The 12,049-nt window shown below is 38.6% G+C and overlaps 3 protein-coding genes across 5 annotated transcripts in view; 2 read left to right on the top strand and 1 right to left on the bottom strand.

The window, feature by feature from the left end:
- The window catches only part of LOC126616080 (tyrosine-sulfated glycopeptide receptor 1-like), a 69,906-nt gene that overhangs the window by 27,118 nt on the left and 30,739 nt on the right, over window positions 1-12,049 (top strand). The window lies entirely within an intron of this gene.
- Window positions 4,002-9,196, bottom strand: LOC126616091 (uncharacterized). The gene is made up of 8 exons (XM_050284089.1): window positions 8,755-9,196; window positions 7,880-7,989; window positions 7,232-7,288; window positions 6,839-7,138; window positions 6,358-6,599; window positions 5,002-5,308; window positions 4,644-4,917; window positions 4,002-4,452 (listed from the first exon to the last, which is right to left on the bottom strand). Exons 1-8 carry the CDS (start codon window positions 9,169-9,171, stop codon window positions 4,198-4,200), a joined length of 1,962 nt encoding a protein of 653 aa, XP_050140046.1. The 5' UTR covers window positions 9,172-9,196; the 3' UTR covers window positions 4,002-4,197.
- Window positions 10,795-12,049, top strand: part of LOC126616097 (protein EMSY-LIKE 3) — a 55,476-nt gene continuing 54,221 nt past the window's right edge. For 2 of the 3 annotated variants that reach the window (XR_007620999.1, XM_050284094.1), the window contains exon 1: window positions 10,796-11,282. Coding sequence is in view for 2 of the 3 variants with exons in the window: in XM_050284094.1 (XP_050140051.1) it covers window positions 11,255-11,282 (28 nt within the window). In the remaining variant the exon portion in view is untranslated. Of the gene's footprint in view, window positions 11,283-12,049 lie in introns of all 3 variants that reach the window. The other variant, XM_050284095.1, reaches the window with a different exon arrangement.

Below are 12,049 nucleotides of genomic sequence, written 5' to 3'. Positions count from 1 at the left end.
CAAACATGATCTATTATTTTATAACGTGAGTAACTCTTCAAATTTCTTATCTTTATGTAATCTTAATAATTTTTCGGATAGGAAGATAAATGGGCGCATATGAGACGAGAAGATGAGGAGCCCGATGAAGAAAATGAAGCATGGTGCAACACAACATATATGGCAGCAAGGGCTGGGGTCATTGGCGTGTGAGGAAACTTAAAAACAACCTTAATTGTTGGTGGTCACTCTTACAAATCACGAAATAGAGAGATCGCGCATGAGACACTGATGAACAACTATTTCAACTCCAATTCGATGTACACAGAAGAGGATTTCAGACGTCGCTTCCCAATGAGCCATCGTGTCTTCGAGCGTTTACTTCATGATATCCAACATGTCAATCCATACTTTCAACAGAAGATGGATAGAGCAGGCCACCCAGGTTTCTCACCTTATCAAAAGTTTACTATTGCACTTCGAATGTTGGCCTATGCCTCCCCAACTGATGCGAAAATATATGATGGGCCTAATTTGTCTTTGGATCCAAAAACTGGTAATATCTCTTTAAATGAGTACATGAGGTGTCATATGATGATACATTCGCGTGCCACAAATAAGTACCTACAACAGAATCTTATTCCACATCTTTGGGCAAAAAAAAAATAATGGAGTAGACGTTTAAGTTTTATGATGTTAAATGTCTTGTTTAATGTTGTTTAAGTTTGAATAACTCCTCCAAGTAGTACTAGGGTGAAGATTGTGTTGTTTTCCATCTTGAAGAACAACTCTCGTAGTTTCGGGAATTATGTGGAGTGGTGCCTTTGTAGAACTCGTAGTACTTTTTAGACGTACGAGTCCAAACACCTTCACTTGTTTGAGAACTACCCTTAACACTATCTTCCGAGACCCATCTATAAGCCCTACAAAGAGCTTCATCTTCTTTTCGAGTCCAAACCCTTCCTTTCATTACAGATGTGGCCATTTGAAAATTATTGAAAAAATTAAAAGAAAGATTATTGGAAGAGGTAAGAGAATATAATGTGAAGAATTTAAAATAAACTGAGGTAAAAGAGTATGGAATGGTGAAAAGTATGTGAGAAATGGTGTAGGAATGGCTTAGGTATTTATAGGAAAAAAAAATTAGATTTTTTGTTTTTTTTTTTAATTCGTCAAAAAAAAACTCAAATGGTAACCTGACGGCAGCATGAAATCAGCTAGCCAGAGTCATGTTGATGCCAGGTAGCCGTTGACATTCAAATGAGCTGAGCTGGAGAGCTAGTAAAATGTCAAGCTTGACATTCTGGCGTTTGAGTGTTGGCAAAATGTCAAGCTTGACATTCTGGCGCTGGAGGGTGGGCTGGAAATGGCCAGCCCGCTGGCCTGACTTGGGGGTTTTAGCCCGGTAGAGCGCACAAGCCCTTTGGCCTAGCCCTCGGTTGGATACGTTTTCGTATCATTCCGAGCTATTTTTAGCCCTATGACCATTGGGTCAAGTCAGTTGGAGATGACCTAAGTTTTATATTATTAAATGTTTTGTTTAATGTTGCATAACTCCCCCAAGTAATACTAGGATGGAGATTGTGTTATTTTCCATCTTGAAGAATAGCTCTCGTGGTTCGAGGGATTCGGTGGAGTGGTGTCTTCGTAGAACTCATAGTACGTTTCGAACGTACGAGTCCAAACGCCTTCACTTGTTTGAGAACTACCTTTGACACTATCTTCCGAGACCCATTTATAAGCCTTGCAAAGAGCTTCATCTTCTTTTCGAGTCCAAGCCCTTCCTTTCATTGTAGATGTGGCTATTTGAAAATTATTGAAAAAATTAAAAGAAAATTATTGGAAGATGTAAAAGAATAGAATGTGAAGAATTGAAATAAAATGAGGTAAGATAGCACGAAATGGTGAAAAGTATGTGAGAAATGATGTAGGAATGACTTAGGTATTTATATGAAAAAAATTAGAATTTTTTTTTTAAATTCATCCAAAAATAAATTCAAATTCCAACGTTAACCTGATGACATCATGACATCAGCTAACTGTTGCTAGCTGGCGTAATGCTGACGTCAGGTAGTCGTTGGCATTCAAATGGGCTGAGTTGGAGAGCTAGCAAAATGTCAAGATTGACATTCTGGCGCTAGAGGGATGGCTGGATGACTGGAAATGGCCAGCCTATTGGCCTGATTTTGGGGTTTTTGCCCAGTGGGGCCCACAAGCTCTTTGGTCTAGCCCTCGATTGGAGACACCTTTCGTGTCATTCTGAGCTATTTTTAGCCCTTTGACTAGGTCGGTTGGAGATTCCCTAAAATTTATGTTGTTAAATGTTTTGTTTAATGTTGTTTAAGTTAGAATAACTCCCCCAAGTAGTACCAGGGTGGAGATTGTGTTGTTTTCCATCTTGAAGAACAACTCACGTAATTCCGGGGATTCGGTGGAGTGGTGCCTCCGTAGAACTCATAGTATTTTTTAGACGTACGGGTCCAAACACTTTCACTTGTTTAAAAACTACCCTTGACACTATCTTCCGAGGCCCATCTATAAGCCCTGCAAAGAGTTTCATCTTCTTTTCGGGTCCAAACTCTTCCTTTCATTGAAGATGTGACCATTTGAAAATTATTGAAAAATTTAAAGGAAAATTTATTGGAAGAGGTAAAAGAATAGAATGTGAAGAATTGAAATAAAATGAGATGAGATAGTATAAAATGGTGAAATGTATGTGAGAAATGGTGTGGTAATGGCTTAGGTATTTATAGAAAAAAAATAATGGTGAAAAGTAGGTGAGAAATGGTGTAGTAATGGCTTAGGTTTTTATAGGAAAAAAAATAGATTTTTTTTTAAATCAGTCCAAAAAAAAAAAAAATCAAATTCCAACGGTAACCTGACGGCAACATGATATCAGCTAGTCATTGCTAGTTGGCGTCATACTGACGTCAGGTAGCTGTTGGGATTTAAATGGAATGAGTTGGAGAGCTGGCAAAATGTCAAGCTTGACATTCTGGCACTGGAGAGTTGGCAAAATGTTAATCTTGACATTCTGGTGCTGGAGGGCTGGTTGGTTGGCTGGAAATGGCCAGCTCACTGGCTTGATTTGGGGGTTTTGAACCGGTGGGGCCCATAAGCCCTTTGGCCTAGCCCTCGATTAGAGATGATTTTCGTCATTCTGATCTATTTTTGTTTAATGTTGTAACTCCCCCAAGTAGTACTAGGATGAAGATTGTGTTGTTTTCCATCTTGAAGAACAACTCTCGTGGTTCCGAGGATTCGGTGGAGTGATATCTTCGTAGAACTCATAGTACTTTTTGGATGTACGAGTCCAAACGCCTTCACTTGTTTGAGAACTACCCTTGACACTATCTTCAGAGACCCATCCATAAGCCTTGCAAAGAGCTTCATCTTCTTTTTAGGTCCAAGCCCTTCCTTTCATTGCAGATGTGGCCATTTGAAAATTTTTGAAATAATTAAAGGAAAGATTATTGGAAGAGGTAAGAGAATAGAATGTGAAGAATTGAAATAAAACGAGGTAAGATAGTACGGAATGGTGAAAAGTATGTGAGAAGTGGTGTAAGAAACTTAGGTATTTATAAGAAAAAAATTAGGATTTTTTTTTAATTCATTCAAAAAATAAAAAAATCAAATTCCAATGGTAACCTGACGACAACATGATATCTGCTAGTCGTTGCTAGCTGGCGTCATGCTGATGCCAGGTAGCCGTTGGCATTCAAATTTTAAATGGGCTAAGCTGGAGAGCTGGCAAAATATGAAGCTTGACATTTTGGCGCTGGATGATTGGCTGACTAACTAGAAATGGCCAACCCATTGGCCTGATTTGGGGGTTTTGGCCCGATAGGACCCAAATGCCCTTTGGCCTAACCCTCGGTTGGAGACGGTTTTCGTGTCATTCCAAGTTATTTTTAACTATATAACCCTTTGATCAGATCGATTGGAGATGGCCTCATAGCCAATCTTTCAGCACCATGTTCCATTTGAGCTGGTTTTTCTTGCATTTCTGTAAGCTGTATAAATTGTTTAGAAACCAGAATCATACGACATTGCCACTTTATTTCATCGTCGAAGGTAAACGAAGGAGAAGAGAACCCCCGAATTTGACTATTATATACGACAACTTACTATGACATGACCGAAGATAATCTGTCGAGGAAAAACGAAACAAAAATCTCGTTTTGCCATCTATATAACATTGTAATTAGATAATCAAACTCATGAAGAGCAAGATAGCATGCAAACTCCAGGCCTATAAGCCCACGCCGGGGGCAGGCGAGCGTATTTCTCCATTCCCGGTTGCTCATCATATGGTCGTTCCATTACTTTAAGCACCCTCCGAACCTCCTCAAAATCACCTTGTTCAGCTGCATCAATGGCACTCTGGCATAGGTAGTTTCTGAGAACATATTTAGGGTTCACTGCATTCATTGATGCCTTCCTCTCCTCATCGGAGATGCCGCTACTGGCCAGCTGCACAAGCAAAAACTATAATTTGTGAGAAAATCAGATGACATAATGTTCGCTTTTGACGAGAATCTAGCCACTGGATGAGTTTAACAATATTCTGAACGAAAACAATGTTTATGATGAATACAATGTTGGTATCGAACCAGTATACTTTTCCGAGATGGAAGTCATAAGAAAACCAGAGTTCATCATACCTCCTCTATGTAGATTTTCACCCAGCTGATCCATGCCTCCTTTCGCTCCTGCCCAATATCTAATAGAACAGCCTTCAGTGGGTTCAACAACTCCTCTTCGGGAATGTTGGGATCAGCTTTGATATTGGATAGCAACCGAAAAAAGTTTGTGTAATCCACTTTGTCGATGGCCATGTTATTCAGAAGTTTACTGATCAGCTGTTTAATGTACTTGGGGAGACCAAGTTTTTTGGTCATTATAGCTTGATAGTCATCCATGAACTTGGTTCCATATCTATAAAAATCCCCCGAAAAATGAAAATTAACTCCCACTTCAACATACATTTAATTAGGATAGAGGTGTAGGAATGACAATTACCTTTCCATTGCATAATTCGACTCCTTATCATCAATCAACTTGGCTGCTACCAGAGTTCTAGTGAATTGTGCAATATTCCATAAGCCAATATCTGGCTGATTTGCAAAACAATATCTCCTCCCAGGAAGATCCGTGGTATTCGGCGTGTAACTTGGATCAAATGCATCCAGAAATCCAAAAGGACCATAATCGATGGTAAGACCCAAAATGCTCATATTGTCAGTGTTCAACACACCGTGAGTAAAACCAACCCCCTGCCATCTGGCAACCAAGGAAGCAGTACGCTCAGCAACCTCTACTGCCCAAGCTGTTTAAAAACCATGATGGGAGCAAAAGTTCAGAAAAACGGTTAATTAAGTATGATGTGCAAGACATCTATCAGAAACTATTTTCAGAGTGGCAGTAAGGGTAGATGAGAGAAAAGACCAAGGTTCAGTACAATATTCGTAACCACATTTTGCACAAACCTTAGCACTAACATATTTAGCACTAAAACTTTACAAGCTAAATAGAAACTAGTGATGCATCAAATCATCTCTTTTCTTTTCTTTTCTTTTCTTTTTTTCATTCTGTGAAACACAATGACTAAGTTCTATTAATATAATAAGATGGTCCCTGAGTAATGTGCTCCAGCATGGACCGCAGTATCAACAGCAGACATCTGATTTGAGTCTTCACTCAGTTCCATGAAGAAACTATATGGATGCAACTTTGAAACAAGATATTTCGTCCCTAATTGTATTAGCTTTTAACAGAACCTGAAGCCATCTTTATTAGTCCAAAGTGTACATTGCATACAAGAGAGATACCATCCCATCTTAATCATTTTCCATGCCCGATATGGGAGCTCACCACACTACTAACTTGGCCAGAATACAAAACTTCCTACAAAACTACTGAACCAATTAGGACTCTGCAACTGTCAACTGAGTGTACTAAATAGGTGTTTGGCATCTACGTCAATCCAAATGGTTTTTTCTAAAGAAGAAAAGAGAAAAGTGAACTCCTATAATTGCGAATGCAGGCATACATGAAGAAAATGTATGGAAGCTAAATCCTAAATAAATGCTTCAATCCTAAATCAACCCAAACGATTTTTCTGGAGAAAAATGAAAAATAAACTACCATAATGCCATGGGATAAGACCATAGGAAGGTGCACAACATGAGAAATTTATGACCAGTAAACTTATACAGCACTTGTAACCTGAAGTTCCGATTCATTACGCTTCCAACAACAACAACAAAGCCTTTTGATTCATTACGCTTCCACAATAAGAAATAGTTTATCCTGTCTTATTGAAAGTAAATTAAGGTACCAGCACCAACACCTTTACTCCAAAGAAAAAATGATTACCTGCATACTTGTTAGATGTCAGATCAAGAACTTCTTCGTTGCCTGTGTTGAAAGATAAACTCTCGCTTCTACTCATGTTCTCTATATGAGGAAAGTGATGCCTAATGGCATAGTCTGCAAGAGCACGAACAATTTCAAGGTCCTCCTTTTCTCTAGAGGCATGTATTTGGTATGACCCAAAACGCAGAAAGGATGGAGAAACCCTGCAAACAATTGCACCAGGCTCCTCTTTTGGATTGCCACTGCAAATGAAGACATGAGGAATTTATTTTTAAGAAGAGAATAAGAAGAACATATGTTCCTAAAAAATTCATCCTTTCCCCAAGCAAGATATTGATATCTTAGCATAAGATCAAACCAAGAAGGTTCATATATCTCAAAGACCAAAGAGAAATTATCCAGTAAAGATGGTGTATGGTTCTCGTAGTAAAACATGATTAGGTAGAAAAATACTAATTGCATAGAGTTCTAATTAACATACTCATAGAACATGTCACGCGTGACAAATTTTCCTGTTGTCACAAGACAGAGAGCTCGTGTTGTTGGAATTCCAAGATTATGCATTGCTTCACTGCAAAGGAATTCCCGAATGCTACTACGAAGCACCGCAAGGCCATCTGCAAACCGACTGTAAGGAGTCTTTCCAGCACCTTTAAGCTGAAGTTCCCACCTTTCAGACTTAGAATTAAGAACCTCCCCAAGAGTAATAGCCCGCCCATCTCCCAACTGTCCAGCCCACATACCAAATTGATGTCCACCATAGCATTGAGCATAGGGTAACCTGCATAAATAAAGCAGTTACGATCCAGTTGTTGATGAAAATTGACAAGCACAAATGTGAGTCTCATAACATAATATTCAGAGAAGCACTTACGATCCCACCAAGGGAGATGCCCCAGAGAATAAAAGAGGGAAATCTGGCCTTTCAAATCTGTAACTCCAAATAAGGTGGCAAATTAGTCCCATGAAACATGACATACCACACGTGCAAAACATATGTACTCATCATTCATCAGAGTGAAGCACTATGGTATATCAGTCAAGGTTTAGTAACAGCAAGTCCAAAACCAAAGCAGTCATACAAGATGCAAAATACATGTACAAAGGAAACAATAGCCTCAGCTAAATATCAGAACTCGAAGAAAAGAAAATTTCAATCAATAACACGAATCTTGACAAACATGTGAAAATTTAGCAACTCCAAATGTATAAATTATCTGGGGGACTAATTTACCATACGTCCACTTACAAGTTATAATAGTAGTGTCATGTTATTTACACACTGATCTAATTTCCTAAAGTACCAACCATAAGGTTCTTGTGTAGAGGTAGAAACAGATTCAGGTTCAAACTTCCAAGGACCATCAAAACCATTAACCATAATATATGCTGTCAAACACCAGTTTTTCTTTCTTTCTGATACCACCAAACACTCTGAAGATAAAGTTTATTTTCTCATCCATGTTCTATAAAAGCATTAACAGTTGATGTTCCCAGGAGCACAAGAAACAAGAACACTCACTCTTTAGGATCCAAATCAAGAAACTCAGCAACAGATTCTGACCATGCAACAAGCTGAGGATTTTCAACTTCAGCTGACGGGGACACTTTCGTATAACAAGCATGCAATACCTGATAATCAAAACCCAGAATGCATAACATCAAATTACAACATAATACCCCATCAGCTAGTAAAAATTTCAAATTATAGCACAAAGCAAGAGATCTATCACAATAAACACTATCATGGCACTGGTCCATAGCCAAATTAAGTGAACTCGATAAGAACGAGCTCTTGGACTTCCACGATTCTAATTACAATGCATCGCCATCACCCCCTCAGCTAGTAAAAATCAAACTGGAGCTCAAAGCAATATATGAAATCACAATCAAACCTATCAATGGTACAGTTCCATAGCCAAATTAAACTAACCCAGCTAACAACACCCAAACTGTCAGCCACTCAGCAATTTCTCAATTGAGTAAGTACAAATTCCAAAGCAGTTATGCATAAATTTAACAATTTTTCTGATTTGGGCATGAAACAAAAGAGTAAATGCAAGCCTTTAACTAGTACACACACAGAACCCACATATGTTTCAATTTCTTATTTGGTTTTCCACCACTTTCTCAGGAACCAAACAGAACCCAGTTCACAACACACAAATCGTAAGTTACTTGGTCATTTCTCGATTGAGCAACTACAATTTACTAAGCATTTATGATTAAAGTCAACAACTTCTCCGATTTGGTTACGAAACAAAAACGCAAGTGAAAGCCTTTAGCTAGTAACAAACACACACCCAACACACATTATACACTTTCATTTCCTCCATTTCTCAGCAACCAAACAGAAAATAACCCAAACATCAAAACAGAACAGAAAAACAAGCTAACCTCTCGCGGAATCGTATCGGTCCGAGGATCACCAGGCAGCTCTCTGGTAAATGAGTTGTCCCAATTCAGATCTTCGAGCTTCAACCTAACCCTCTGAGTGTTACTTACACCGTTGCTTTCATTCTTGCAAATCTTCTCATCGCCGCCGTCGCTGGCCAAGCTCTGATTCTGAAAATCATGCGTCACGGAGTCGACCGACGCGGCGGCCTGCGGCGTGGGTGAGTCCATGGGTGCTTGCTGTTGGCTGCGGCCGGAGCTGAGGTTGCATGCGAGGAGGGGCAGCCTGGGAATTTCGAAGTGATTGGAGGGGTAAAATGGGAATTTGGATGGGCGACGGCGGAAGTTGAGGGCGGTGGAGAGAGCGAGGCGAGGGAGGGGAAGTGAGGAGAGTGAGGAGAAATGCGAAATGATCTGCATTTTTCTTCTGTTAAATAAAATTTTGGGGTTTTTTTTTTTGCTTAAAAGTACAATTTTGTCATAAATAAAACAATTTCAAAAAAAAAAAAATTCAAACTAACATAAATAAAAAAAAAAAAAATAAAAATAAATATATATATATATATATATATATATATATATATATATGCATCGTAATAAATGACTATGATTCACCCACACATTATCCTCCTCCCCTCCTCCCGAAATTTAGTGAGAAAAGCAGCAATTGACGACTATGAGCGAGCTTGGCAGTAATGCATCTCTCACTAGGATATGAGTAAGGTGATCTTACTTATTAATAAATATAAAATTTTAACGAAAAGCTCATGTATTGTTTACTTTAGCGAAAAATAACATTTTTACACTAAAAAGTCATCATAGTATATTCATTTTACTATTTATTTTGTCATTATCGTTAAAACTTAAAGTTTTCAAACATTTTTCATTAGTTTTTCTTAATAAATAATCAAATCTATGATTGCATTTGCACAATGCATGATTGGTTGCAAACACTGTTGCATTTACTACTGTTATACTCTGAACTTGTAACATGTATTCAAAGAGAAAAACCCTATTGTGTCTCAAGTGGAGAGGTTGTTTGTAGTTTTACGTTTTTTGCTGGATAATTTTAGTTGCTTTTAATTAATTTAACTTGTTGGTTCTAATTATCACACTTCTAAAACTCTACCAATGGCTTTGTTACCACTATGGTGATGGCCTCTACCCTTAGTCTAATGGTTAATTGGGTTGAGTGTGTCAACTGTTTTCATTACTGTCATCATAATCGTTACCATTGCTGCCACCATAACCAAAACTGCCATCACTATTGCCACCCCTCTACCACCATTGTAACCTATACATCAAAACCACCACTCTTTGCTATTGATACCTAACCATACTTTCACAATTGTTCTTGTCATAACCATCACCCCCGCAGGCCCACATCGCCAATGCTACTGCCATTGCTACCACTGTCATCACCGCAACCTATGACTACATCCACCAACCTACAACACTGCCGCCATCACCACCACCACCGTTGTCACACTAGTAACACTATAATCGTAGCCACTATCGCTGCCATCTCTACAATCCAACCACTCTATTATGGTGCTACCAATACACCCCCACTATTGTCGGTGTCATCACTGCAACTACCTTGTCATCTTTGTCGTTGCCACCACCTCCATACAATGTATGTTGTATCATTATGTACCACGCTTGTACACCACTTTTCATACTCACAAACTTTTAAAAAATACAGTTTATCAAACATTGAACTGGTTTATTTTATAGTTGATTATCTCAAAGAACATGAGAAGTAGTTTTTTTTTTTAAAGCACATCAATTCCAAACTGGTGCTTAGTTTGTTAACTAACATGGCTCATATGTGAGACCTACATTTGAGCGCCAGGTGTGTATTCGAAAAAAAAAAAAAGATAATGTTATCTACATACTCATTTTTATTTCTCACACACTTTTCTCAAATTTTCAATCATCGGATCAAAAAATAAAATAATAAAATTTGACAAAGGTGTGTATGAGAAATAACATAAGTAAGAGAAAAACCATCAGCCAATAGGAAACACGGAACTGAAACTGAATTATTAACTGAAAACATAAGGTCGCCACAAGAACTAGTTTGAAGTCCGCGACTTCCCTCCCTCCCTATCTCCAATCTCCAATCCCTCTGCCGGAATTCAATTTCTTCGAATTCACACTCCAAGTCCAATCCCCACTCTTTTTACCCCACAACTCTTCGAAATTCTAGTTACGCCCCACAATTAGAACAGGTATTCCATTCCCATTTCGCTCCCATTGACGTTAATCGATCGTCACCACTCTTGGGGCCCTAATTTCAACTTCTTTGAGGTTTTGGGACCGTGCTGTCCTAAAATTGGGTCAAATTTTGCGAATTTATCTGTTTTGGAGGGTACCAGTAGGTACAAGTTCAAGTTCTCGATGAAATTGATCGAATTTCCGACGTGGGTTTGCTGAATTGATCGGGGTTGACGTGGGTTTGCTAGGGTTTTAGCGAAAGTCTTGGTTTTGAGGAGCGGTGATGGACTACGAACTCTCAGATAGCAGTGGTAAGCTAAGTTGAATTTGCTTATCTGTTTTTCAATTTTGATTTTTATGTATTTTTGTTTTTCTAATGTGTAATTTATTGGTTCTCAGAGTAATTTTGACTCAAATTCGTGAATTTGGGTTTGATTACTGCTCTTGATGTTCGTTTTTTACTGTGAATTCATTAATTTTGTGGGATTTCCTTGAATTTGTACTACTTTGGTCTACCATGGTTGAATTCGAAGAAAGTTTATTGTAATGTAGTTTGGCTTGTGTTCCGGCTTGTGCTTCGGCTTTAATTGTAATGTAGTGTACCCGGCTTGTGCTCGGAGGTACTGGGATTTTGTTTTTGGCTTTGTTCTTTCTTTTAGTTTGTATAAGTTGGTTTGGAAGCACCATGTAAGAGCTACAAGTTCTCCCACAACGTGTAATTTGGTGTCATTATGTTCTGGGGATGGATTCCGATTCGGGAAATCCCATTCTTCCCGTCTTTAAGTTAGTCTTGCTTGGTGTTTTAAATTTTGTGTTTTGCATTCTGAACACTGGATGGACGCCCGAATGATATTTACTTTTTTGTGAATAGTGCTTGGAATTGTTTCAGTTTCATCCCTTGAGAAAAGTCACTTGTAACTCTCCTCTGTGGAATTTTGTCAATGGTAGTTAGGTCCGATTATTCCGTTTCTAGCCAAGGTCACCGCGTAGGAGAAAAAGGCTGATGGTGCGAGAAAAGTAACAGATCGGCATAAAGTTAAGAGTTCTTGATATATTGGTCATGTTTTGTGTGTTTGTC

The sequence above is a fragment of the Malus sylvestris genome, chromosome 3 (assembly GCF_916048215.2).
Source record: "Malus sylvestris chromosome 3, drMalSylv7.2, whole genome shotgun sequence".
NCBI classification, from domain to species: domain Eukaryota; kingdom Viridiplantae; phylum Streptophyta; class Magnoliopsida; order Rosales; family Rosaceae; genus Malus; species Malus sylvestris.
The sequence above is the reverse complement of the archived record's forward strand: the minus strand, read 5'-3'. Positions and strand labels throughout refer to the sequence as shown.

Excerpts from the sequence above, each read along its gene's own strand:
- LOC126616091 (XM_050284089.1), bottom strand. The coding sequence starts at position 9,171 with ATGCAGATCATTTCGCATTTCTCCTCACTCTCCTCACTTCCCCTCCCT. Across the intron at positions 7,990-8,754 it reads CCGATACGATTCCGCGAGAG|GTATTGCATGCTTGTTATAC; the intron begins GTTAGCTTGTTT and ends TTTGATTATCAG. Across the intron at positions 4,918-5,001 it reads TCGAATTATGCAATGGAAAG|ATATGGAACCAAGTTCATGG; the intron begins GTAATTGTCATT and ends GGATTTTTATAG.